The 26961-nt window shown below is 57.2% G+C and overlaps 8 protein-coding genes across 8 annotated transcripts; 3 read left to right on the forward strand and 5 right to left on the reverse strand.

The window, feature by feature from the left end:
* Positions 1 to 1672: 1672 nt before the first annotated feature.
* Positions 1673 to 4526, forward strand: SPRG_09550 (serine/threonine protein kinase; the record flags this gene model as incomplete). The annotated part of the gene is made up of 4 exons (XM_012348976.1): positions 1673 to 1798; positions 1841 to 1945; positions 2007 to 2585; positions 2646 to 4526. 4 exons carry the CDS (start codon positions 1673 to 1675, stop codon positions 4524 to 4526), a joined length of 2691 nt encoding a protein of 896 aa, XP_012204366.1.
* A 248-nt stretch (positions 4527 to 4774) lies between these two features.
* Positions 4775 to 6433, reverse strand: SPRG_09551 (hypothetical protein; the record flags this gene model as incomplete). The annotated part of the gene is made up of 1 exon (XM_012348977.1): positions 4775 to 6433. The coding sequence occupies one exon, from the start codon at positions 6431 to 6433 to the stop codon at positions 4775 to 4777; it is 1659 nt and encodes a 552-aa protein (XP_012204367.1).
* A 1621-nt stretch (positions 6434 to 8054) lies between these two features.
* SPRG_09552 (hypothetical protein) lies at positions 8055 to 9609 on the forward strand (the record flags this gene model as incomplete). Its single annotated transcript, XM_012348978.1, has 1 exon — positions 8055 to 9609. Exon 1 carries the CDS (start codon positions 8071 to 8073, stop codon positions 9607 to 9609), a length of 1539 nt encoding a protein of 512 aa, XP_012204368.1. The 5' UTR covers positions 8055 to 8070.
* Positions 9610 to 10069: 460 nt separating this feature from the next.
* On the forward strand, positions 10070 to 11701 carry SPRG_09553 (hypothetical protein; the record flags this gene model as incomplete). The annotated part of the gene is made up of 1 exon (XM_012348979.1): positions 10070 to 11701. The coding sequence occupies one exon, from the start codon at positions 10070 to 10072 to the stop codon at positions 11699 to 11701; it is 1632 nt and encodes a 543-aa protein (XP_012204369.1).
* A 274-nt stretch (positions 11702 to 11975) lies between these two features.
* SPRG_09554 (hypothetical protein) lies at positions 11976 to 13469 on the reverse strand (the record flags this gene model as incomplete). The annotated part of the gene is made up of 1 exon (XM_012348980.1): positions 11976 to 13469. The coding sequence occupies one exon, from the start codon at positions 13467 to 13469 to the stop codon at positions 11976 to 11978; it is 1494 nt and encodes a 497-aa protein (XP_012204370.1).
* Positions 13470 to 14403: 934 nt separating this feature from the next.
* Positions 14404 to 16628, reverse strand: SPRG_09555 (hypothetical protein; the record flags this gene model as incomplete). The annotated part of the gene is made up of 5 exons (XM_012348981.1): positions 14404 to 14791; positions 14852 to 15211; positions 15267 to 16119; positions 16169 to 16286; positions 16338 to 16628. 5 exons carry the CDS (start codon positions 16626 to 16628, stop codon positions 14404 to 14406), a joined length of 2010 nt encoding a protein of 669 aa, XP_012204371.1.
* Positions 16629 to 17860: 1232 nt separating this feature from the next.
* On the reverse strand, positions 17861 to 20634 carry SPRG_09556 (hypothetical protein; the record flags this gene model as incomplete). The annotated part of the gene is made up of 4 exons (XM_012348982.1): positions 17861 to 18748; positions 18777 to 18973; positions 19043 to 20518; positions 20569 to 20634. 4 exons carry the CDS (start codon positions 20632 to 20634, stop codon positions 17992 to 17994), a joined length of 2496 nt encoding a protein of 831 aa, XP_012204372.1. The 3' UTR covers positions 17861 to 17991.
* A 653-nt stretch (positions 20635 to 21287) lies between these two features.
* Positions 21288 to 26635, reverse strand: SPRG_09557 (hypothetical protein; the record flags this gene model as incomplete). The annotated part of the gene is made up of 2 exons (XM_012348983.1): positions 21288 to 21722; positions 21789 to 26635. 2 exons carry the CDS (start codon positions 26633 to 26635, stop codon positions 21350 to 21352), a joined length of 5220 nt encoding a protein of 1739 aa, XP_012204373.1. The 3' UTR covers positions 21288 to 21349.
* Between the last annotated feature and the right edge of the window lie 326 nt (positions 26636 to 26961).

Genomic DNA, 26961 nt, shown 5'->3' on the forward strand with positions numbered 1-26961 from the left:
TTTGGAGGTCACGAGATCTCAGAATCATCTCAGATGCAATCTGAGATGGCTTCGCGGTCGATCCGAGATTTCGATGAAAATGCAATTTTGGTAGCCATCCAGTGTGAACATGCCAGGCGAAAAGTTTGTTATCGTGCTATCAGGTGACACAATTGCACATTTTTTTTGATACGGTCGCCAAAACGCTCTCGCTACCAACACGTGAGGCTGCAGGTGACCATCACGCCGCCTGCACGGTGCTAATTTGGGCTTATTACTTTTAAAGCGAATAAATTTTTCCGCAATCAAGACCGAACTACTTGGGGGCAACAACCGTGTTGGTGTCCGCCATGCCGGTGGTGGGCGAGGCGGGTTAGTTGTTTGACTGACACTACCAATTTGGAAATGGCGTGAGCTTGCGTGCTCTGCGCCTGGGTCTTGGCTTTTGTTCGAACTTGTAACTGGTCTTCTAGATCGCTCGTCCTTGCGCGGAAAACCTCTTCCACTGCTTGAAAACAGCCCGAAGCTGTTTTTAACACTGCCCCTTGTGATAGAGTAGCCGCCATGCACATGGCCGCCTCCGACGACGACGTCTACTTTAATGACAGCCTTATGCTGCTCACGAGCGATGCAGCCACTGACAGCCTGTATGCTGAGCCGCCCAAGAAGCGCCGGCGCGGCCCGTCGTTTCGGGCCGAGATCGAGCATATGCATGTCAGTGGGACACCCTCAGGACGCAGCGGCAAGCAGTCCAGTCCCAGCACGCGCTCGTTGGCGCGAGAAGGGCCCTGATGACAACATGTAACACGGTGCTGACATCTCCGCCCAACGCCGGGAGCGAGAATGGAGCGTTTGATGCTGCGTTTCGACGTTGACCGATGAGCAGGATGGATCTGGGGACCATTTGCAAATATGCCGGCGATGCAACAACACATGCTCCAAAAAATGACGGACAACGACGCCCCTGCCTTGGTGCCTCTTTAGTCGATGCTAAAGCGCTCATGCAGCGGTAGGTGCACCCGATTGTACCTCTGGGGGTGCCGCGGCGCATGTCCAGCAAGCACGAAGACGACCGGCTCGTGCAACCTGGTTTCCTCGCCGACGCCGTCGCGTTACTCGTTACTGTCGACGCCAAGCAACCCTACGATGTACAACTCGTGACGCGTTGTCGTTTCTTACACTGCTGTGTAGCCAGCTAAGCTTGATGAGCTCGACGATATCCTCTCAGCCGTGAACCCGCGCAAGTGGGCCGCCCTCGTGCATCCGAAAGCCATGACGGTCAAGTCCCCGAAAGGCTTGGGCAGCCTTGTCGACTGGCGCGTCCAGGTAAAGACCGTTTACTGGTTTGTGTACACAATGTCATGGTTGGCGTGCGTAGTGGAAGGAATATCTTCTCTGTGTGGCTGTCAAGGCCGGCTGCGACGAGGTCGTGCGTCAGCTGGTGGTGCTCGGCGCGACCGGCAGCTACCCCGTGTGGCATTTGGTATGTGCAACTTTTTTCATTTCTCGTGACGGGACTCGTTAATAGGACGAGCTCATGGAGACGACGTACTCGGTGGTGGTGGTGGCCATTGCCTATGGCCGCGCGACCATGGCGACCTTCCTGATCGAGCAACTGGCAACGCCTCTCGCCTCGGACATGGTGCGTGCCTCGTTCTCGGGATATTGTGGACATTATTGTCCATGCTATTAGATGGAACTCTTTCTCTACTATGCAATTCAGCACGCGACGCCCCGCACGCCGAACGACGACACCAAGTTGTGTATTTTGCGCTATCTTTTGAGCCACGGTGCCGACCCGAACGCCATCTTGCCGCAGGTACCCATGTTACTATAGACCAAGAGGTCCAAGATATTGTAGACGCAGCACAAGCTCCGGGCGTACGAATACGCCCTGCAGCGCAAAGCGCTCTCGGCCGCCGTCGCGTGTTTTGAAGCCCGTGCCCCGGTGCAGCTCAAATTCAAGGTACGCTTTTTTTCGATTTGTATCAAAATATCAAGATTGCAAAACTCAACGATGCACGTAGGGCAAGCACGTGTTGCAGCATGTCGCGCCCAAGCTCACGCTGCCAGCGGCCCTCAACATTGTCCTCTCGGACCTTCCGTTCAGCGTCAAGACGACAACGTCCTTTGTCGATGCGATTGCGGTCGACACGTCGGTGCTCGAAGACATCGGCCATCATCAGCACTTTACGTGGACGACGCTTCTCGACTGCTCGCTCAAGCTCCCGGATGGGCTTCGCACGACGGTGCTAAAGGAGCTGTTTGCGCAGCCCATGTTTGCGTCCTTGGCCAAGACCGAACTTTACTCGCAATTTTCCCTCTCCAAGGACGAGCAAGGGCGGCGTGCGCTTAGCATTGCCGACAAGGCGACGCGGTATTTCTTCTACGACGAGCTCATGTTTTGTGGCCGATACGAGCTCTACACGGGGCCGCCAATGCACCGGAGTGAGAGCGCCATGGTGGTGTTTGCGACCGACTACCGCCTCTACCAGCAGCTGTACGCCCTGTACGCAGTACCGGACGTTGGGCTCGACTGCGCTGCCTTCAAGGCGGCGAGTCAGCACCTCTCCAACCACAGCGCCGACAACGAGTCGCTCGACCATGTACGTATTTTTGCCTTTTCCATTTTTTCAATTTTTGACATGTATGGCGTCGTGGTGTAGCAACTCAACGAGACGTACAAACGCTGGGACAAGGACCAGAGCGGCGCCTTGAGCGAGGTCGAGTGGCTGCGCTACTGCAGCCAAACCTTTGGCGAGAAATTCAAAGTCGCTCTCAAGTTTATGCGCTTTCCCGCCGACTACCGCCGCGAGCTCGCGGCGCGCGCAACCACAGTGCTCAACCCGGCGTACATTGTGCCGCACCTCCCGACAGCGACATCGGACGAGATAGCATCGGCGCTCGCAAGCTTTGCGCCGACAGAGTACCTCGACTTGAGCGACTACAAGCACTTGATTGTGATGCCGCCTGCCGCGCGGTCGCTGGAAGATGTCTTCCGGAAGGAGCGGCCGTCTGCGACCAAGACGCGCAAGTGCATGCACCAAGTGGCGAAAGCGCTCGCGACGCTTCATGCGGCCAACGTCGTCCACGGCGATGTCAAAATGCACAAGGTACTTCGCCTCGGAGACAGCTTCAAGCTCATCGACCTCGATGCGTCGTGCGCCCACGGTCAGATGGCGCTCGGGGCCAAGTTTACCTCTGGAACGCTCCCGCCCGAGTGCTTTTACAAGCTCCAGTCACCGAAGGAGCAAGAACTGCATCAAGTGTACTGGGGCACCGCGTGGAAGCACCAGCACAATCAACGCGAGCTCTGGGCCAAGATGCAGCCCAGCCCCGACAACGTGGTGGTCCGGGCTTTTCACGGCGATGGCGCCCATGACCTCCCGCCGCTACCGTATAGTCTCGTGGAGGCGACGCCGGCCTTCGATCTCTGGGCACTCGGGTGCATGCTCTTCAAGCTCTGCAGCGTCGACAACACGCCACTCCTTCTTTCCAACCGCGACGAAGACCTTGAGGCGAGCCAGATGCTCCAAGCGCTGCGCTGGACGGACGACGCCCTTGTCGCCCGCATTGGTGCCAAGGTGCCGCATCCCTTGGCGCGGGACCTCATTGGCCGCTTGTTGCGCGTTGCGCCGGCGGATCGACTGCCCTTGTCTCACGTCGTCGACCACCCGTATTTTACTGCACCCGACGCGACAGGACCTGCGTCCGACATGAGTTTTCAAATCCTGGAAGAAGTCGCCAAAGTCAAAGAGAGCTTGACGCGCAGCATCCACGAGTCGAGCGCGCGCATCATGGCGCATGACGATAGCAACACGGACAAGGTGCTCTCGGCGATCACGACGTCGAAGAAGACGCTCATGCACGCCATGTACGAAGCCACCGAAGTTCACGTCCCGACAAGCTTTGTGCTGCTTCCGTGCAAAGCCGGTGCCAGCGCCAGTGTCCCGCCGACCAAGCTCCAAGACGACGTACTCAAGTTTGTGACGACGCTTGCCAAGACGAAAGCGTCGCCCGAAGTGAAAGCCACGTCGCTGTTCGACTGCTTTCGCGGCCAAGTCGATGCGATCGGGTCGCTCAAGAACAAGCTCTTTATGCAGGAGACCATGTACCTCTACCTTCTGGACGAAGCAACGGGCGATCTCGCGCCGGCCAAAGGGGTCTACCCGATTGCCATTTCGACCAAGACCGACGACTATTTTACATTTGTCGATCGGTACTTGCCGTTGATTCAAGGCGGCTTTACGCTCCTCCGCGGCGTCGACAAGATCACCAAGCTCCTCGGGGTCCTCGGGGTTCCCAAGGCCGCGACCGAGATCGTCGACCGCATCGAGTCGGTCTTTGGCGAAATGGAAGGCAACGTCAACAAGCTCATGCAAGAAGCCAAGGCTACCAAAGAAATGGTCGGGCTTCGCGGCCCGCAGCTCCGGCAGCTCGAGGCGTTCTTTGAGAAGCGCGATCCGGCGAAGACGTTTTCCGGCCTGCGACGCGTTCCGGGCGAAGACGGCCGAGCGATCTGGACCGTCCACGCTCCCAGCGAGTAGTTGCATTCATTCATATTTAATTGAATAGAAATTACATCGCCCATTCCGTTGTTAAAGCTGCACATAGAGCGTGCTACTAAATACCCTACCCCTCTTGTAACCCTACCCCTCATTTCCAGTCGGCCAGTTTGCCGTCGTGGCGCTGAAGAACAAGCCAGATACGCGATGTATAGAATGCATAGGACATGTAAAATCGACATGGAATTGTACGCATAGGTAATATCCAAACAGATGACGAGATGGCGTGCTTATGGGCACCACACAAACGAACTGAACTTGGTGCAGTCGTCCTTGCTGTAGTTGAGCGCTTGCTTGGTGAGCGGCCAAAAGCACGTGTTGGTGTTGCCAGCGCAGTCATCGCTCGGAGCGCCAGTCGGTTGCGACGTCGGCTTGTCCGTTGGCTTCTTCGTCGGCTTGTCGGTTGGCTTCTTCGTCGGCTTGGTGGTGGGCTCGTCGGTTGGCTTCGTCGTCGGCTTATCAGATGGCTTCTTCGTCGGCTTGTCCGTGGGCTTGCCAGTAGGCTTGGTGGTCGGCTTGTCACTGGGCGTGTCCGTCACGGGCCCATCCGTGATCGGGTCCACCGTCACCGGCGCCGACGTCGGCTTGTCGCTGCTCGGCGCCGGCGTCGGGTCTGTCGACGACCCGTTGCGGATGTTGTCGTACTTGGACGTCGGGTAGTTGAGGTTGTTGGCGTCGAACGCCATGTGCTCCTTCCCAAACGTGTCGTAGACCTGCGAGATGAGCGACCGCGGGGACCCGGCCTTGGCGTCGGCGTCGCCCGACCAAAACATGGTGCCGCCGAGGTTGTACTTTTTGATGTACTCGAGCTTCATGGCGAGACTCTCGGGCGAGTCGTAGGACGTAAAGGTCTTGGCGGCATCGTCGTAGCTGTAGGCGGCGCCGAGCTTGGCGTCAAACACCTCTTTGGCGCCCGCGCGCGGCAGCGCCTTGTAGTCCCAGACACCCTTGCCGTCGTTGCCAGAGACCCACGAGCCAGCCGTGGGTGCCGTAAAGTTGCCGTAGAGACCCGATGTGCCTTCGAACGACCGACCGTAGGCCGGAATACCCATGACGATCTTGTTGCTCGGGCACCCGCCCTTGATGTAGTCTTGGATCGCGCCATGGGCCGAGTACTTGGCGCCAGCGGGGTGGTTCGGGTCTTCGTACAAGTTGGCCTGGTGGTCCGTGTACGCACTCCAGCTGCCCGCCATGTCGTACGTCATGATGTTGATAAAGTCGAGCTGCGCGCAGACCGCCTGAAAGTCCCAGTGGCGGTAGTTGGCGGGACCCGCCGGCGACGCGACACTCAGCTCGGCCTTGAACGGCAGCTTGGCGAGCTCGGTCCGGATCGCCGTCAGAAGCGCCACAAAGTTCTTCATGTCGTCCGGACGGTGCGGCACGGGCGGCGAGTCGTTCCCGCCCTCGACAGGATACTCCCAGTCAATGTCGATAAAGTCGAGGCCGAGGTCGAGCATGAGCTTGACCGAGCTCTTGGCGAACGTCGACCGACCGGCCTCGGTGCTGGCGATGGCACTAAACTGGTCGCTCAACGTCCAGCCGCCGATCGAGAGGCCAAACTTGGTACCGCGAAACTTCTTCTTGAGCTTGTTGGCTTGGCCAAACTGACCATACACGTTGTTGCCCGTGTCGCTCCACGAGTCGTCAGGGTACCGCTTGTCGGTCGCGGCCCACGTGTCGTACAAGCCGACGGTGCCGTCCGCGGCGGGCTTGCCAAAGGCGTAGTTGATGTGCGTGATGCGCGACCAGTCGAGATCGAAAATGTGAAAGTTGCGGCCGTAGATGCTCCACTCCATAAAGTAGACGACGTTCTTGAGACCAGTGGCATCGACGGACGACGCCGCGACCGCGAGAGCAAGCAGCGAGGCGGGCTTGAGAAGGGTCACCATGATGCAGACAAAGATATTTGGATAATGAAGACTTGGTGTGCAGGATCTGGAGGCCGCTGCTAGGCGACGAGCCGGAGGGTTCGATCGGGGATGGCCACTTCTTGAGAGGTCTCATACGTTCGATCATAGGGGGTGCCATCATCATCGGCACACTTTGTGGCAACAACAGCTGGGTTTGCAGAAAAATGTGCGGTTAGAAGTGACGGTGCACCGGCTTTTTGGCGCGGATAGTGGTATTGTCTACGGCCAACGGCAAAGATCGCATGCGACGTGAGGACTATACTACGCAATTGTTGAAATCGCGCATTCGAAATAACCGCGCCCTTCTCAACTAACTGGGACAGTGTGTGCGATGTTTGGAGCTCTGGTATTTGTGTAAAGGAGACGGTGCCTTTTGACCGACTTGTTTGGAATTTCGCAGTGCTGTATACAGTCATTTAGTGGGATGCGTCCCGTCGTCTCCAAAACACGTCAGGTGAGTCTTTTCAAGAATATATACGATATTGATGTACCTTCCACCTCGACCGGGATCAGTAAGTAGTACTTGAGCCTTTACAGGTGGTGTTTCGAACTGTTGCTTCAATCAACATGGTAGCGTTCGTACATCGCCCAACGCGTCAATAAACACGCGCAAGTGCCAGTCGGTAGGGGCGAAAGTTCGCGCCCTTGGCGTCAACCGTCTATCGACCGCGTATCTGAGCCAGAAAACTCAACTGTGCACGCGCCACCCTCAGATTTTCTGGTTGGAAACAAATGCACGCGCCACATTAGGAAGATTCTGGACCAACTCAAAAACATACGAAAAGGAACCAAACGATAGTATTCGAGTGTATGAACTATGGCGGCTCGGCACGCTGCAAGCCCATGAGATGCTCGATACGAGACGTCTGTGCCGTGCAACGTCGTTCGACTTGTAGAATCGCTGTCTTCATTTCGAGTGCTCCGGAAACGCAGATGAAATATCAGTGAAGCGGTGAGTTTCAACTTGATACAAAGATATGGCGGCAGCACACAATCGGTTTCGGGCTTCAATCCGAGTTCAATCTCCGATCGGAGTCGCCTTCTTTTGGACCAGCAAGTCGTTTCTCCCGTTCTCAGTTGAAGGCTTCCATCTCGATTCTCACACCAGAGCGGTCGTGCTCCGAGCTTCCGGCGCTTGGTGCCGGTGCTTCGTACCAAGCGCACTAATAGCGTGTATTTTATGACAAATTCGATGTACAATAATGTCCAATTCGATTGGAAAATACGTCTTCCGTTGCTTGTACCATCCTATGTTACAAGAGGGCACGTTGCTAGTCAAAGGGCGACCCTTCACAATAATATTCTGTCCCGTCCGAGATCAGGTCGTTGCAGCGAGTGATCGTCACGACCAAGCGCTATCCGCAACGACCCGGGCGTGCTTTCGACTCTGCTCGCGTGGCGGCTTCGAACGAGCTGGAAACCAACGTGCGCTTGCCCGTCCTTCCGTCGCATGTTCGCAGTTGCAGGCGCTAGCTTCCTGGGTATCTCGGGCGAACCTCACAAAGTCGTTGTTCAGTCGTTTCACACCGCTCGTGCTGCCACGTCATGAAAAATTGCAAAACTCCCATGTCGAGTAGTTCATTTTCGCTTTTGCCTCCGTCTCGCCACTTGATAGCATGGGCGTGATCTCCAAGCTGCTCGCTGCTGCCTGCGTCGTCGCGCCGTGCGTGGCCCGCGACGGCCTCAAGAACGTCGTCTACTTTATGGAGTGGAGCATCTACGCACGCAACTTTCACATTTTCGATCTTGACTGGTCACGCATCACGCACGTCAACTACGCCTTTGGCAAGCCCAACGCCGACGGTACCGTCCAGCTCTACGACACGTGGTCCGCGACCGACAAGCGCTACATTGACCACGGCGACTCGTGGAACGATCTCGGCAACAACGTGTATGGCCAATTCGGGCACGCCAACAAGATGAAAAAGACGCACCGGCACGCCAAGTTTGGGCTCTCGATCGGCGGCTGGACGCTCAGCGGTCTCTTTAGCGGCTTTGCGGCGACCGAGATGGGCCGCCGAACATTCGCGTCCAGCGCTGTCCAGCTCATGCTCGACCTTGGCCTCGATTTCATCGACATTGACTGGGAGTACCCGGTCGCGGGCGGCAATGCGATTCCGCACGCACCCGACGATATGGCCAACTTTGTGCTGCTTCTGCAGGCCATCCGTGACGCATATGCGTCACTGCCCTTCCTCGCCGAGCTCAGTGTCGCGTCGCCGGCCGGGCCCGAGAACTACGCGCACTGGGACTTTCCGTCCGTGTGCGGGCTGGTCGACCACGTCAACTTGATGGCCTACGACCTCGCGGGCAGCTGGAGCGAGTACACCGACTACCAAAACAACTTGTTTGCGGACCCGCAGCATCCGTCCGGGAAGCAATACTCGATTGACCGCGCGGTGCAAGATTACATTACCGGCGGCTGTCCGAGCGAGAAGATCGTCATGGGCATTCCGCTCTATGGCCGGTCGTTTGAGAACTCGCACGGCTTGTACACGCCGTTTGCAGCGCCAACGGCCGGCTCGTGGGTCGCGGGCTCGGACGGCGCCGGTGTCTGGGACTATAAGGTTTTGCCGCGACCGGGCGCGACCGAGCTCTACGACGAGAAACTCGGTGCAGGCTACAGCTACGACGCCAACGCGCGCGTGTTTACGTCCTACGAGACGCCCCGGAGCCTCGCAGCCAAGCTCGAGTACATTGAAAAGTACAACCTCGGTGGCACCATGTTTTGGGCGGGCGACGCTGACGCGCCATTGACGTCCGGGCGATCGCTGATTGCGCAGGCGCACGATCACTTTGGTCGAGACAAGATGGCCTTGTACGACAACAACGTGGCATACCCAACATCCAAGTATGCCAACATCCGCAACAGCTCGTCGACTGGCACTGAGGCACCGGTGGTTGCGCCAACGGTCGTTGAGACGACTGCGCTACCAGCGACCACAGACGCGCCGGACGAGGAGGCCGAAGATGAAACGGAAGCGCCAGCCACTGAAGCGCCCACGCCGACGGTCGCGCCGCGCCGTCCATCGAGCAGCGCGTGCGCAGGGTATCGCAACACGTGCTTTTGGCCACTGACCATGACCAAGTTACCGCTCGCGTACACCAAGAGCGACTGCAACAAGTTCAAGGGCACGTTTGTGTGGTGCCCCTAGTCGATCCAGCGTGTCTGTTCCGTGCCGCCCATCTCGTCCAACTTTTTTATTTCTGCAAGCTCTAAGAATGGTGCTCTTGCATTCACGTGTTTGTTTTGTGGGGGCACACCAGGACTGCAGAGGAGGGTGTGTGTGCTGTCCCTTGCTTCCGAGATATGCGGCCCGTAGTGCGGCGAAGTACGTAGCTGGTGTCTACAAGTCGAGTTGATTTAGAACCTGACGCGTGTCCTTCGCGCTATTGGGAGGACGCATAGAGCGTGACGATCCGCGACAGCGATGACGTGTCTTTGCCCCACTTGCAGCATCTTGGATGCGAGTTCCACGGTTTTCTACCTGTCCACACGCCTTTGGCGCCAATTCGAACCGTTCGCCCACCAGATCTCGGTTCGATCTTGTTTCTCAGACCCGACACAAGACACAAGGGCACTCTCTTCATTTTCCAAATATCGTTGTCGGCATCATGGTGACCGTTCTCAAGCCCGCCTCGCTGCTTGCTCTCGCGGTCGCGGCGTCGTCCGTCGATGCCACTGGTCTCAAGAACGTCGTCTACTTTATGGAGTGGAGCATCTACGGCCGCAACTTTCACATTTTCGATCTCGACTGGTCGCGCATCACGCACATCAACTACGCCTTTGGCAAGCCCGCCGCGGACGGCACCGTCGGCTTGTACGACACGTGGGCTGCGACCGACAAGCGGTACCCTGACGACTCGTGGAGCGACACGGGCAACAACGTGTATGGTCAGTTTGGCCAAGCCAACAAGCTCAAGAAGAAGTTTCGCGGTACCAAGTTTGGCCTCTCGATCGGCGGCTGGACCTTGAGCGACCAGTTTAGCGGCATCGCCAGCACCGAAGCGGGTCGGTCGACGTTTGCCAAGAGCTCGGTCAAGCTCATGCTCGACCTCGGCCTCGACTTTATCGACATTGACTGGGAGTACCCTGTCGAGGGCGGGAACGACTCGCCGCCCGTGCCGCACCGTCCGGACGACATGAAGAACTTTGTGGCGCTTTTGACGTCGATCCGGACCGAGCTCGCCAAGCTGCCATTCAAGGCCGAGCTGAGTGTCGCGTCGCCGGCAGGTCCCGCCAACTACCGTCACTGGGACTTTAAGGCGGTCTGCGCGCAGCTCGACTTTATCAACATTATGACGTACGACATGGCGGGCAGCTGGAGCGCGTACACGGACCACCAAGCCAACTTGTTTGAGGACCCGAACCACCCGGCTGGCGCCAAGTACTCGGCCCATGGTGCAATCCAAGACTACATCAAGGGCGGGTGCCCGAGCAACAAGATCGTCATGGGTATTCCCGCCTACGGTCGGTCGTTCGAAGGCACATCGGGTCTCTACGACAAGTTCACGGCACCCACGGCTGGCTCGTGGGTCTCTGGCAACGACGGCAAGGGCATCTGGGACTACAAGGCGCTGCCGCGCGCGGGCGCCAAAGAGGTGTTTGACGCCAAGCTCGGCGCCGCCTACAGCTACGACCAAGCCGCCAAGACATTTACGTCCTACGACTCGCCCGAGAGTCTCGCCATGAAGCTCGAGTACATCAAAAAGTACAACCTCGGTGGCACCATGTTTTGGTCGGGCGACGCCGACGCCAAGGCCGGGTCCCCGCGGTCGCTCATCTCGCAGGTCTACGACACGTTTGGGAAGGAGCACATGGCGTTCGATGCCAACAACCTCCACTACCCGACGTCCAAGTACGACAACATCCGCAACGGGTCGTCGACTGACCCGACGTCGGCGCCCGTGACGGTGGACCCGATCACGGATGGGCCCGTGACGGACACGCCCACTGACAAGCCGACCACCAAGCCGACCGACAAGCCCACTGACAAGCCAACGAAGAAGCCAACCGACAAGCCCACCATCAAGCCGACGACGAAGCCAACCGACAAGCCGACGAAGAAGCCAACTGACAAGCCGACGAAGAAGCCAACTGACAAGCCGACGTCGCAACCGACTGGCGCTCCGATCGATGACTGCGCCGGCAATACCAACACGTGCTTTTGGCCGCTCACCAAGCAAGCGCTACCGTACTCTCAAGAAGATTGCGTCAAGTTTACCTCGTTCGTGTGGTGTCCGTAAAGAGCGGCCTCGTGTCCCACGTGCAACGACCTCTAGGCATCTGAATGTGAATTGTATAAACAAAGGAATCCTCACACCACTTCCTTTTGGCCTCGCTACGGGCCGTAGAGCTCTGCAGCTGTTGTCGCTTTGGCGACCAAGTGCGTGTGACGGTTGCCACCCATGGTTGCCACCAATGCCTTTGTCGACTTGCAAAAATCATGTCGACGAATTTCGCCACCAAGCACTCACCACAACGCTATGTAACAACATAAACAAAGCACGAGTTGTCTTATTACATCGTGTACGACTGGATGTCCCAGAGAAAGAGCGATACCAAGAACGCGACGGCCGAGAGGACGCCGCCGACGAGGACGGGAAGTGCGTAGCCCATGGGCGACAAAACGAGCACCGACGAAAAGATAAAGTTGAGAAACTGGCCCGCGCAGAGCGCCGAGTTGAGCGCACCGGCAAACATACCAAGGTTGTTGTCCGTGCTGTGGCCAATCACGTGGATAATGATCGGCATCACCATGTACAAAATGACGTTTTGGGGAATGCTGCACGTGATGACGATGATCATGTCAACGATCACGACCTTGCAAAATGCCAAGACGCACAACAGCACTTGCGGAATCAGCGCCGTCGTCACCACGGCCTTGACCCCAAATTTGCGCACGAAGAACGGAAGCGCCATCAACGCCAGCAGCCCCACGCAGCTGTAAATTGTGTCCGTGTAGCCGCCCGCGAGCTCGACACCTTCGTTGAAAGCTGCTTGCTCCGAAGTACACGCGGGGTTGTCGGCTTGGCCGCACGAGTCGGCACCGTCCGAGACACCGCCCTTGACGACAATACCGAAAAACTGCCCTTTCGCGCCGCTGTAGGCCGTGAATCCGTACTGCGAGAAGACTATAATGATGCAGTAGATGGCGAGGTGCTTGGGCAGCAGCCGAATGCCGTTCCAGACAGCGGCAAACGCGGTCGCAATCTGCTCGCGCTTGGTTGCGGACCCAAGCGCGACGCGATCGACGGGCTTCTCCTTGACAAACGCGCACACGGTCAAGCACGTTGTGAGCATGATGGCAATGAGGACGGAAAGGAACCGCTTGATCGACTGGTGGGCCGGGCCGCACGCAAGAATGTAGCCCGAGACAAAAAACGAGCCGGCGGTCGCATATGCACCGTTGACCGACGCAGCGGTGACTTGGCGATGGCCCGCAAAATCGGCAATCATGAGCGAGTTGGGCACTTGCGTGAGGTTGACCGTGATGTCCATCCAGACGTAGCAGAGCACGACAAGGACCGTCGTCCACTTGCGAGACGCGGTCTCGGGGTTCGCAGCGATGTCGGTCGCGTTGGCATCGCCGAGCGCTTCGCCAATGTCAACTGAAAACATCATGACGAGCCAGCAGAGCGCGCTCGAGATGGCGCCCCAAAAGAGGAACGGACGGCGGCGACCGTACTTGGACGTGCAATTGTCACTGAGGACGCCGACGACCGGCGTGACAATGACGCCGGTGACGGGGCCGACGAGCTGGACGAGCTGCACTGCGGTCGACGGCAACAGAATTTGAAGCAGCGGACCCAGGGCTGCCCACTGCGCAGCCCACGCCATGTTCATGGCCATGCATGGCGCACACATGAGGAACATAAATGGCACGGAGCAGCCTTCGACGACATCGGTGGGTGCGTCGGCCAGAATGTCTTTTCCGTCGTCGTCTTGGATCTTGAGGATGGTCGAGTCCCTCGGTGACCGCGCCGCAACAAACGTCGTTGTTGGCACCGTCATGGTAAATGCAGTTGTGAAAGGACATCGGAGGCGCCTTGCGGTATCGAAACCATCGCCTCGAGTAGCATGGCACAGGCCACAAAAGGTGTACATGGAGAGGTGGATGGCGATGCAGACACTCCACTGCACGTGGGATGTTGCTGATGGTCCAGCGGTGTGTCCACATGTAAAGACCCGCGATATGTTGAAGGCGTTGGCTGGAACCGCGTGACGATCCCACTCTTCTTGAAAAAGGTATCTTTGCAATGCATCAGCCGACCACGGTGGCACTGAGCGTGTCAGCTGCCACGTCAGAAAGGTTGTTTGGGATCGTGTTGTGGGACGATACTCGTTCAGCTCAGTGGCTCTCGGAGTTTTGTTTGCGTGTGAGACAACTTTATTTATCGCTGCCATAGAGGCAGGGCCAGGCACGCTGCGCTTTCGCCCGCGGTGCCACTAAGTCTAGTCTCGAGCGACCTTGACGGCAGCGTGTCGAATCAATGCAGCGTCTATGCCGAGTCGTAGCTACTCGGCTTTGCAACAGGAACTTGTTACCCATACCACGTCGTCGTTCAATGCCATCAAGCCACTCTGGGCCATCTTCGAACTGCACGAATCCGCATTCGGTACTTCAAGCCCATTGACAACGGATGTTGACGACCATACACAGGTGTGGTGAAGTTTGCATTGAACACAGATGTGCAGAATCATTTGTTCTGCGACTCAGAAGTCGGACGACTTTACGTATTTGACGCTTGGATGCCCGACCAAGATCTTAGCACCGTGGATCGCTGATGTTGACCAAGAGTCAATCAATCGGTTATTGAACCTGGTGCCGATGAAAGCGAGTATCCATGAGCTATTTTACTGAGCCATTGCAGCCCTAAACGCATGATTTGCGCTTTTGACGTGTTTGAAAGATGCTGGAACCATATGACTGAGCAATCGATGAAAACTACACATGTTGAAGCATACGCTGGTGTTCGTGGAGCTGAATGTACTCGACGAGGACTTCGAGCTTGGCGTCGATGAATTTGATGCGGTCTTCGAGTCGCCGGCGGTACGCCATTTCGTCCAATGGCGGAGTCGTAGCGTCTTCGAACGTGTCGGCACTCGCGGTGGTGTGCACGCTAGCAAACTGCTTGAGTGTGCGAACCCAGCGGGCACCTTGCGCGTCCGAAATGCCAATTGCTTGCGCAATCTCTGCCGCTCTCCAAACGCGGGTGCCGTTATCAATCGCCAAGCGCTCTTGAAGCCGCAGGACATGACGGCCCTTGCAGACGCAGTCGGTATGCAGTACGTCGCGCAGCACCCATAGCATCTCTTGCAGAAACGATCGTTTTCTATTCGTAAAAAGTGTCAAATTGTGCATCAAGAATTCGAACGCTTGAGCAATATCGTACCCGTGGTCGACGTGAACAACATCTTCGTGGGCCGAGATGATGACCGCGAGCATAATGTTGACAAGTACGAGCGTAATGATCGACTGACTGAGCCAGTACCACACGACGGCAAGCGGATGGATGTCCTTGATGTGGTCGTACTCGTAGCCGTTGAAGATCATGTTGATGCACGTGACCATGGCTGCGCCGAGACTCGCAAAAGCCTCCAGCTTGGGACCAAAGAGGAGGGCCCCGGACGTGGCGAGGGCCACAACGACGAGAAGAAAGAGAAACAAAAAAGTGCCCAACCGCCGGACGCTGCCCATGATCGTGGTGCTGAGGATGCTCATCGTCGGGTGAAAATGCAGCGCCGACATGACACTACACACACACAATCCATGAGTGCCATTCCGTCAGTCCGATTGCATGTACATACTTGACAGCGAGCTGGAGGCACGTGAGGATAGACATCATGTACAAAAAGCTCAGGGCTGGCGCAAATCCGTCCATAAAATCCGACACAGACGGCTGTGAACTCGACGCCATGGCCTCCGATTGGTCCGCAACCGGCAGCGCGTACACGCTGTCATAAAACGTGCGCAGCGCGGCGACTTGATCTTCAAAGTCGGACGCAAAGCAACGCTGAAAGAGGCGCATCCACGCGATATAGTAGACGACGAGCGAGGCCACCGAGAGCCACTCGATGACGTCGACAGCCGTCACCCACGCCGTCTGAGCTTTCATGCGCGACGCCAGCTGAACGATTCGGCGCACGACCAGCCGGATCCCAAGCAAGGCAACGAGGACGTCGGGGAGAAGGTTGATGGGTGACTCGGCGTACGGGTTGGCCGGCACCGAGTTGACGCTGTACTTGGGCTCGATGGCGCCGCCGGCTTGAAATTCGAGCGCGAATCGAAGATACGTAAACATATCGAGCTCGCCGTTGTAGGTGGTGATCTTGATATCGATTTGACGCGTGCCGAGGTTGATGTAGTAGCCGCCGATGCTGCCATGCTCTTGCCATGCTCGGTACTTTGTGTACGGCAACGGCTCTTGCAGGGGCAGGTACAGCGTGTACCATGGCTGCCGCCGTGTATTGCGCGTGTGGACGTCGCCGTCCGTGATGTCGAAATCCGACTCGAAATCGTAGCAGCCACCATAGTGCGATGCGAGCTGACCGTCGCTCGGGCACTTGGCCTTGGGGGCGTTGAGCACTGAGACTTCGACGGCGCCGACGACTTGGTTGTACGAGCCGATGCGTCCGATGGTTGCGTTCTCCAAGGCTGAATCTAGGCATCGATCATATCAAGCTGATACAAAAAGCGTTTCATATCATACTGTTGGCGCCTTTGGCGGGAAAGATCTCGGGCAACATGGTAAACTCAAACCAGCTCTCAAAGTCGGCTGCTGTCCGAATGTTCATAAATTCGAGGGTGCCGGGGCGGTGGGCCGTGTCCTATGTACAAGGTGGGTCGTACGTCGTGTCAACAGAATGTCGAAAAAATACCGCTGGAAGCGGACTGATCGCGATCGAGATGCCATGGTTGACAAAAAAGACTTGGTAAATCGGAGTGTGCGTGAGGACGACCGACACAAACGCAAAGAAGAGTACAATCGGAAAAGGCACATTGAGGAAATGCATGCGAAGCTCGGCGCGGGTCGCGAGTGCCGCCCGCGCGTCCGTTGTTGAGATGGTCTCGGCGCGGTCGCCTTCCGAGAGACGTGGAATCGACTCGATGTCGGGCGACCAATGGTCGAAGGGCGACGGTAGCGTCTGCTCATCCGACGGGTGCTTCATGGAGTCTCGTTGGCGGAGCGTGTTGCAAAATGTGGTCTCTTCATTGCGTGCCCGACTGATAGGGGGACATGCGGGACCAGAGTGTGGGCAGTGGGTTTAAGTTACAGCCCGACCACGCAATGAATGACCTTCATGGGATTGCGGAGCTCGACTCGTATGCAGATTATTGTTGGCTGACCCAACAAGAATGTATTTTTACGAGAAATATAAATGTATATGTTGTGCGGGATGTCGTTTCTCGTTCGTGGTGCTGTGTCGTCGCTCGTAGTACTTTCCAGGAGATGGTTTTTGCCGTCCAGATAGACGCGGTGAGTAGATAGTCATTTTGCATTTAGCCCCGTCACCTCGAACCCGCCACGCCACTCCCAATGGCTAGCGGTCAATCGAGTGACTCTTTACCGACGCGAGCGTTGATCAAGGTGAAAACATTATTTTGACTGTGATGTAGAGTGCTTGGACGAGTCGGAGCGGTTCAGCAACCAACGTATTTAAAGCCAGACCCAAGCACGAACCATGCCGCTCACGTGCATTCAAGACAGTGCGTGCAAGAAGGTGCTGACGATGCACATACGCTCCGCGAACACAGAAAAGCGCACCAGGAGGTCCATTAGATCCCCAGCTCATCGATCATCGAGTATTCAGTGCAGTAGCTGGTGCAGTAGCTACCGACAAGACTGCGATGGAAGGTTGCGATCTACTAGCTTTCTACTAGCTGGACGTCTTGGTAATCCATGTTGTTCACTTGTTAAACAATCCAACCTTTACTACATGTAGGTACTGTCGTGAAATCTGCGAAAAGTGATTGCATTCTTCCGGCCTGAAGCTCGGTCTCTCCTACTATGGAAGTTAGTCGTTTAATTAGTCGAAATGCATCTTTAGTGGGCTTCCTACTAAACGTGCCTTTTCGACTAACTAAACGAACTAAGGCTAGTCACACGCAACATTGATGACGTGGCGGTCCACAGAGTCGTCATCCTAGCGAGACTAACAAAATCATGTCGACAGGATCCGCCTGCCTTCATCGAATGATAAATGGATCGGTTCGATACCGTAAAGATTCGGTTGGCCACAACATGACGACGGGTTTCTCTTGCTGACACGTTTTGGTCGCATGACCCACTCCGCACCAGAGCACAGCCCATGTCGCCATGTCTGCTGTATACGAGGTACCTGTCCTTTCATACATAGTCCATCGAGAAGACACAAGGGGAGCAAAAATGACCTAAAACTTGCGTTGAAACAGCAACAACGTTGTGAATTATGAAATACAAGAGGCTTACACAGCCTGCAGCATACGCTCCTCCTGGAGTTGCATGTGGGCGATGCCACGTTACCCACAGAGAAATAATAGGCGCTTCTAGGACTATGCGCGACCCGTCGCCAAATGCATAGTGGTCGCGTCTGCGGTGGTCGCGTCTTCAGCGGTCGAATGTTCTGTCACATCAGTCGAGAGCTCGAGGTGGATGTCGTGTGGTGTCGCCGGATGCTTACGCTGTTGCTCCAGCTCCTCCTTGTCGTTCACCTTGTCGATGCTCTCGACGCTTGCTTCGCGCGACGAGTTGCAGCTCGACACGCCAAGGCGGTCCGTGCCGGCGACCATGAGCGATCGGAAGCTGTTGCGGTAGTTTTCCAGGCTGTGGCTCGCGAGGCTGTTGCGGTGCGCCAGGACAAAAAACCGGTCAATGTAAGTTGGCCGGATAATAATCCCTCGAACCGCGTTCTCGCTGCACATGAGCGTGATTTCAATACCCACGTGCTTGTAGACGCAGACGCCATCAAGATCGACGTTGGTATAGTCCCGCTTGGGATACTGCGTGACAATGTCACCGTCGTTGACGACGCGAAACGCTGGCATCGTCGCATTGAAAAGCTCCTGGAACGCGTGGTTGCCGACGCGGGGGCTGCCGTAATTGTACACAGCGAGGCGCAGCGAGGGCCGCTTCAGTGCCAAGTCCATGGCGGCGATCGTGGCCAGCGCACCGCCGAGGCTGTGGCCCGTGCAGATAACGACGCTCTTGTCTGGAATCTTGCCGATTGCCGCGTGCAAATGCCGCTCGAGCGTCACGTACGCGTGGTAAAAGCCCGAGTGCACGTGCACAAAATGCCGGGTGCCTTTTCCCCTTGGTGCGTTCTCGGATCGTTTGCGACGAGTAGACGGTGCCGGGAAGCCGCATCTGGCGCGACTTGAGGTCCGTCGCAGCGTTCTTAATGCTACCAGTGCCCCGGAACGCGAGCACGTAGCGCTGCTTGCGCTCTTCGTAGACCAGCATGCCGTTGGTGTCGGTTGCGGGGTCGTGAAAGGCGGCGAGGAGCGCACAGTCGAGGGCGTCGAGGTCCGGGATGTCCTTGCCAAGGTGCCCACAGGAGGATGGAGAGTGGTGTCGATGCAAGTGGGTAGTGTAGTAACTAGCAACCGAGAGGTTGAGCATGGTCACCGCCGTCTCGAGGCAAAAGACCGACGGCGACGACGAAGACGCCTCCGTGAGGGAGAACGCCGTCGAGGTCGCGTCTAGAACGCTCGACGAAGGCGGTAAAGGAATGTAGCACTTGAGGAGGATCCACGCAAACATTTGATCGCGAATGAGGCCCGCGAGCAGAGCTGCTTGCTGCGCACCCGGCGCGGCGTTGCTCGCATCGGCGGTCGCAATTGACGTCCCCGCCGCCACCAAGAGTCGGACGAGACTATAGGCCGATGCAATCGCAAACTGCACGACCAAGAAGGAAATGACACTGTATGTTGTGTACTCGAGCGTCGCGCTGCGGTACGGCTGGCGACGCACGCGCTTGCCTCGGCGGTACGTGAGCCAGAGTACCATGACACACTGCACAACAAATTCGAGCCACGTATACAAGTAGACGAGCGGGAAGACGAGCGATGGCGACGACACAATGTGGCTCGCGCCCTGGACAGCCGTGAGGGCCACCACGGCCAGCACTTTTTTGGCGTAAAAACTCGGGGCGCGCGTCGGCTCGATGGTTGCCATGCCGTCGCAAAAGAGCAGCACCGCAAGCCGACACCCGTTCTTGCCGAAAAGTCGCAGCCAAAATGCAATCTGGCGAAAGGTATAGTCGACGGTCAAGCCATGTGTGACGGCCTTGTAGACGGCGACTTCGTACGGGACACAGATCCACAGCAAGAGCGCCAAGAGATGCAGTTGGACCCAGTCCCACTGCGGTAGTCCTTGCCCCGGGATTGCAAACGTTCGAATGCGCATGCGAAAGTAGATTCCACACGAGATGTTAATGAACGTCACGAGCGAACCCACAAGCGTCATCATGTACGGCGCCGTGTACCCTGTCCGGGCCAACACCGTAAAGGGAGCTCCATCGCTCATCGAGACGTTGATGTGCACACTGCTGTACAAGTCCACCTTGAGCTTGTACAGAACGCCGTACGCGATTGGAAAGGGCGACGACGCAATCGATTGGTTGCTCGTGGGCGACCAGAAGAGACTCTCGAACGGAATCACTTGGGTCTGCGACGGCGTGTCGGGGAATGCAAAGATGGAAATGTTGCCAAGTCCAGTTGTGGAATTGCTGAGGATCGCATCGAGGTAGGCCAACGAGCTTGACATGAGTTCGATGCTGATTGTTTCGGTCGTGGGTGACACTTCGAGGAGGACGGACGAGGAAGCCGTGACGGGCGGCGTCACAAACGTGCTCGAGGTGCGGTCCAGGGCGATCGTGAAGGCGAGCGCGATCGTGACGATGTAGTAGACGGCAAGGACACCGATGAGTCGTCCTCGTGACGTGGCTTGGATGCGGATGCGCGGCGCGGATGGCGGCCGCAGTAGCTCGGCTTTCCACTCGCACGTTGCATTCAAAAGCTTTTCGAGTTTGGCGAGGTGCAGTAATTCGGTGGCAATGATGGATTTGAACTTGCCGACCGCCTGCGGCTCGCGTGGTCCATCACAGATTCAAGGCAAGATGTATCGCTCACCTTGATGGGTGCGTGCAGGGCCGTCGCGAGGGACGGGGGCCGCGGGCGAATCGCTGCAATGCGCATGGCCAAAGGGTTTTGAAAAAGTGCGCACCAGTGGGCTAAAGATACGACTACGAAATGGCGTTTCGGAAAACGGCCATGTTGTTGATGTGTCGACACATTTGACACACGACTGGCACTGGCTGCGGGAGGGTATACAGTAGCTGTGACCACCAAGCTCGCAGCACGAAGCCTATCTCGCCAGGACCCGAGACCGGAATCCAAGGTGCATGTACGACGTTGCAAGAGTGGATGTACCATGCCGACAGAATCCGAGTTTGAGAGGCTCGACGGCGTCGAGATGCAAAAGCCTGTGGTGACGTCGGGTTTCTCTAGTTGACTTTTTCTGGTCCCACGACCCATGCAGCAAAAGTGCTCAGTCCGTGTCGCAAGCTCTGATGTGTACGAGTTGTCTGTCCTTTCATGCATAGTCTTTTAAGACTTCACGAGAGGGAAAAAATGAGATAAAAACTTGCAGTGAGTGAGGCTACAACTTTGTTGTTGTCATTTATTGAATAGATTTTAGCTGCCTTTCCCTTTTCGTATGCTCTGTGCGAGCGAGTACATGTATGCCCTTCCTGGGCGTCCCTTCTACGTGTTGGCTGCCCCACGCTTTAGCTAAACGCGGCAACTGGACACAAGTCGTCGTCCATCCAGTGGGCCTCGAAACACATTAAATCAACGCATGATATAGAAGGCATCTGTGGTTACGGAAGCCTCAAGCTCGTGCGAGCGCCTCTCACCGAAATTGTGTGAGCGGGATCGCCCGGCGAAAACGGTGTCGGAGCTTTGTGGTTGCCGGAATGCTCCTTGTATAGAATCGCCAGCTCTTGATATCAAATACATAGAGTTGTTCGTGCCAATGCAGCGTGAGGAGACCGGCGAGGACGCCGGAGGCTTGGTCCAGGAAGCACTCGCCGAGGTGCGTCCAGTTGTCGAGCTCCAACATGTACAAGCTCGACGAGCTCAGTAGGAGCGTCGGGATGCTTCGGTTCGGCAACTCCTTTTTCCGCAGTCGAAGCCACTCGATCAACGCAAGACCGAGCACAGACGACAGCACGATGGCCAAGTCGACGAGCACGCGCTGAAAGCTCCCAATCTGCACATGTGCGCTGGTGCATACAAGGCCACTGTCCATATCAATCGAATGGCACGTTCGATTCAATGATGCCTTGTACTGCTGCGGCGCTTGGATCGTCCAGATGACTGCAATGAGCCACGTGCACAACGTCGACTTCCACGCGTAATAGATCGTAATGCGCTCGGTCGCGAAACTCAAGAGGTCGTTGAGAATGTAGTTGAGCCATGTGAGCTCGGACGCGGCGAGGACCGTTTTGGTCCATGGCAGCGGGGGCAGTGTGAAGCACGTCGCACTGCCCACCAAGCCAAGTGTGAGCGTGCTCGTGTTCAAGAGCCATAGCGCCGTGAGACTGCGCACCACCAAAAGCGTCCGACCGACCCAGACATGACCCACAATGCGGTTGAATTCAAATAAATTGAGTCCTTCGATCGCGCCTCGGGCGGACAGGCCGTAGATGCCAAGAAGCCCCGTGACACCCATGCACAGGCCCGTGACATACCGAGCACACTGCTGGCACATGTACGAGAGCTGCGTCGGAATCGAACTCGCACTTAGCGTCATGGACACGGGGTTCATGTGCGTCGAGATCGTCGTAAGGACGCCAACGTCGCCTTGGAACGACACGACTTCGCGCTGACCGATTGCCCATTCGTAGAGGTAGCACCACCCAAAGAAAGGCCAGGTGCGATCCCAAGACGCATCAAAAAAGCCGCGCTCGTAGAGCTCGACCTGCTGCGTGCCGCGCGTCACATACTGAAGCATGCGAATGTTGAGTGGCTCGACGTCAGCGTGAACCGCCCGTGCAAGCTTGGAGAGGCTCATAAACGATGACATGTAGTCGCGCGTAAAGTTCCAGTTGGCCGCGTAGATGGCCATGCAGTTGGGCTCGGCGTACACATCCAAGCTGCAAAAGGCATTCAAATCCCCCATAAGGTCAACATCACGCGTGCTTGCATACCCCAAAAGCGCAAGCAGCAGCCCCGTCGTGGACGGCCGGAGGTACTCGAGACGCCACGCGTGGCACAAGCTGTCGGCGCTAAACGGTGCGGCGAGCGCACTGTACGGTGACGTTGGCGCTATGTCGTCGCCGCAAAAGATGTTGCCGCCCACAATTTTCGCAGAGACATCGCTCAAGAGGTCGCTGGGGACGTGGCCAATGTAGGATTTGATCGGGAGGTTCAGATAGGCTGCTTGGGCGTTGAGGTCCGAGACGGTCAAGTTGGCCACCGCCCGCACGAGCGCTGCATACAAGGCCTGGAGTGACGATGGAATCGGCACATAGACCATGTCAATGACGTTGAAGGGACCGAGTGTCGCTTGCAAGCTCGCCAAGCCCGATGAGAGCGGCGCAACGAGCGTATAGTTGTCGAAAAGCAGCTGCTCGGGCGTGGTGTTGGCAAACGCAAACGCCGGACTCGACGCGAGCAGCGAGAGGCCTGCAATGCGCGTGGTATTTGACCCGATTGCCCACAAATCGCTGGCCATGCCCCAATACATGCGCATTGACGTTTGTCGCGTGATATCAAAGTTCATGTCCGCGTGGCTCAGCGGTAGGTGGTACTGCAGATTGAGCGCTGTCGTAAGCACCAATGCGTCTTGAAAGCCCGTCGCCTTGTAGTTTTGCCATTGCAACAAAAAGGTCGTGATCCCAAACATTTGCCAGTGCGCCACTTCGTCAAGAATCGAAGTGCTACCGGCGGCGCGCACTTGTTGCTGCCACGAGCGCCCCGCTAGCGTGGCATCCAGAACCCTTTGGATGCCCACATAGTACGAGTCCCCCCACAATGACCACCAAATGTCCCAATCGCGAACGTTGCGAAGACTCGTCTCAAGGTACCGCGCGCCATTGTGCGCTGAAGAGCTTGCACAGCGCGCTTGGCGACGGGGCGTGGATGCCATCGACCACGTTCGATTCAAGTCGAGCCAGCAGTACTGCGTGAACATCCATGGAAGCTGTGCCGGGTCCATGGATCGAAGCCCGCGGATTACGTCGGCGAGCACCGGGTGGGGGGCAAAGAGTTGCCGGCGGGGTATCGTGGGGTACCATGAGATGGTCGCCGATGCCACTGTCGCGTACGACTGCGAGAGATCGCTGTTGAAGCGACTTTCAAGCTCCAGAGTCGACAGATGCGAGCTTGAGAGCAGGTGACGATTGCACAAGTTGGCCAAAAAGGCGTGCGTCCCCGAGGTATTGAAGCTCGCCCAGCCAAAGTCGTTGGCCATGGCCCCTTGCAGCACCTTGAGATACGCCACGTTGCCAAGAAGGGTAAACACCATGTACGTAATTCCCATTACTAAAACAACACAGTGGCCACCAAGACCGTGCCGACTCCACCACGCCGACAAGATGGATGGTTGGTGAGGCAGACGCTCAAGCAGGGCAGATAGTGGTGCACAGCCAACAGCGTGAAACTGACTGCGGAATTGCCGTCGATGAATGCTATAGTCCTCAAGCGACACGAGCCGCCATAGCTTGCAGTCAAAGATGTACTCGACGTTGTTGTAGCGGAGATACACCATGCCGGCGACCCAGGCGCCCACATCGTTGAGCTCGACGGTGGCATTGGCTGCGAATGCAATCGGTGCGACGGCCGAGAGAGGCAGTAGCTTGTGCGGCGCGACGCGGTCCGCGTCACGATGCGCAAAGGTCCATACGACACACAGCACCACAGAAACACTGTGTACGCCAAGGATGAGCAGCGCACGCGAGGGCCACCCGAGTTGCAATGACCCGCTTTTGCATACCATGGCGTTGTCCATGTTGATCAAATAGCAGCTGCGGTCGATGGACGCAAGAAGAAAAAGACTCGCGCCTTGGTCGAGTGCCACGACGATCAACCACGCAGCAAGGGATGTGTACGGCGCTGTCGCGCGAATATGCACGTACGTGTAGGGCAATAGCAGGTCCTGGATACAGTAGACGAGCCAAAGCGACTCGCTGGCCAAGAGACAACTGAGGTACCAGGGTCGAGGCGGTGCCGCGAGGTGGCGCAGGGATGGCGTCGCCATCGCTTGTACGGGTACGCTGGCGAGGCAGATTGTAGCCATGACGCCGCGGACGAGAAGTAGATTGCGGCTGACCCAGACCGAGCCTGCGACGGGCCAAAACGCTAGCCACGGCGTTCCCCGCGGTCGCACGCGAAGCCAGAGAGAGATCGCGACCAATCCCACTAGCGCCAAGGTGAACGTAAGTATCGAACCAAAGCGTAAGAGGTACGGCCCCAGCCCGGCCGGCGGCAAGACCGGATCAAACGCTCTTGGCGCATAGAAGCTCGAGATGAGATGGCGCTCTTGGACATCGCCTTGCATCGAGAGCACCTCGCGATGGTTCAACACCCAGTCGTAAAGCATCATGCATCCAAAGAAGGACCACGTCGGCTCCAGCAGCGGCTGGTACTCGAATGCGATCGCGCCGGGTGGGGTTTGAACCATCTGAAGTAATTCAATCGAGAGGTCGAGCGTTCCATTGCTCGCAAACGGACTCGGTTTCGGGAAAGGCAGCGCCTCGATAGCGCGCCGTGCACCAGCGTAGCCGTGCACGCAGTCGACCTGCGCTTCGCGGGGGCACTGACTGCAAAAGAATGCAGTCGAAAAGTGCGTTGCATGGTATGCAAACAAGCCGTTGAGACCCTGCCACTCGACCGTAAGCGGGCGCTGGGCGCCGCAGACGTCGTCAAAACCGAACGTCTGCTGCACAAACGGCAAAGCGGATCCGTCCCCGCACATGGGGTTGCCGCCGTAGAAGAGCAGTGACGGGTCTTGCCAGCGCACCGGTGTCGGCGTGAGGACGAGCCCTCGACTCGCCGCCTCGTGGACGAGCGCAGCGACCGATGCATTGTCACGCATGTGCGCGAGGATCGTTGTTCGAAAGCTCGTGACCGCCGCCACGAGGGCCCGGGGCGGTGGTACCCAGATCGCGTCAATGTTGCCGAGTGGGCCAAGCTGGTCGTGCAGCGCTTGGTAGACGGCATTGAGCGGATGTCCCTTGGCATATGCCTCGATCGCGAACGGGTGGGTGAGACCAAAGTAGTTGGGGGCGCTCCGGACAAGGCTCGTATTCTTGGCTATCGCCCACAGATCGTTGTAGAGAAGATCGTTCAGAACGAGCGTCGTGCGAAAGACCCAGCGATTCACCATCGGTATGGCTTTGAGCGGTAGCGCCAGCGAGACACCGAGCGCGTTGGTTACAGCAATCGACTCGGTGACCCCTATGCCGATGCCCGTACCATACTGGAGCGTGAAATGACGCAGCCCCGAGGCGCGCCAGAGCGCTATCTCGTCCTCCATCGCACTCCATGTCGTGTGGTTGAGGAGAGCGTTGTACCATTGCAGTCCAGCGGGCCCGCTCGTTCGAATTGGGAGGCCAATGCACTGCTCAAACTTGCTTCCAGAGAGCTTGAGCCAGGCGGTCAGCGGAATGTTGCGAAGTACCGATTCGAGGTACATAGCACCGTTCTCGGCGTACTCGCGCGAGCAACGCGCTTGGCGCGTCGCCGAGTACGCAAGCTCCCACCGCCGGCCCAAGTCGACCCAGCAGTAGAGTGACACCATTTTGACGACGAGGCTCGGACTCAAGCGCCGAAGGCCCTGGATTGCAGTGGGTAGTGTCGTGAGCTCACTGTACATGAGCAGGCGTGGGTACGCTGGGTTGACACCCAACGGCACAGTCGACAGCGTCGGTAGTGTCATGTCAACGGTGGTCGATGCCGTCGTCGTCGTCGTCAGCGCCGTATTGAACGACTGTACGATGAGGGCTGTCGTGCTGTCAAAGTCGGCAACAAAAAAGTCGGAGCTCGTGTACCGACCAAACGCATTGAGCGCGGCAAAGCTGAGGCCCACAGACACCACGAGGTACGTCATCCCAGCGAGCTCGGGAAAGAGGGGAAGGCGCGGCGCGTGGACGACTTCGGCTGCCGGGCCATGGTACGGCGCGACCCGGTTCATGGTACCGACACAAGATATGTCGTTCAGCGAGAGGTTACGTAACGCTACTGTTTCTCGTGATATTGTTGGTGACCCCGTCGACGACCATCCAAGCTAAAGCAACACTAGTTGTTAAAGGGTTGTTTAGTAGTACCCAAGGGCGCTACCTGCTGCGCAGAAATATGATACGTTGCCTCGCTGTACTGAGGGTCTGCGATGTACATCGGTCGTGCCTCCTTATCAGAGTTGCTTGCCGGTCCCTTTCTCAGTAGAAGCATTAAATTTGAATGGGTTTTGCAGTTGACACTAGGATCTGGCGACGTCGTTGCACAAGAGCACCTGCGAAA

Source organism: Saprolegnia parasitica (assembly GCF_000151545.1).
Source record: "Saprolegnia parasitica CBS 223.65 unplaced genomic scaffold supercont2.49, whole genome shotgun sequence".
NCBI classification, from domain to species: domain Eukaryota; phylum Oomycota; class Saprolegniomycetes; order Saprolegniales; family Saprolegniaceae; genus Saprolegnia; species Saprolegnia parasitica.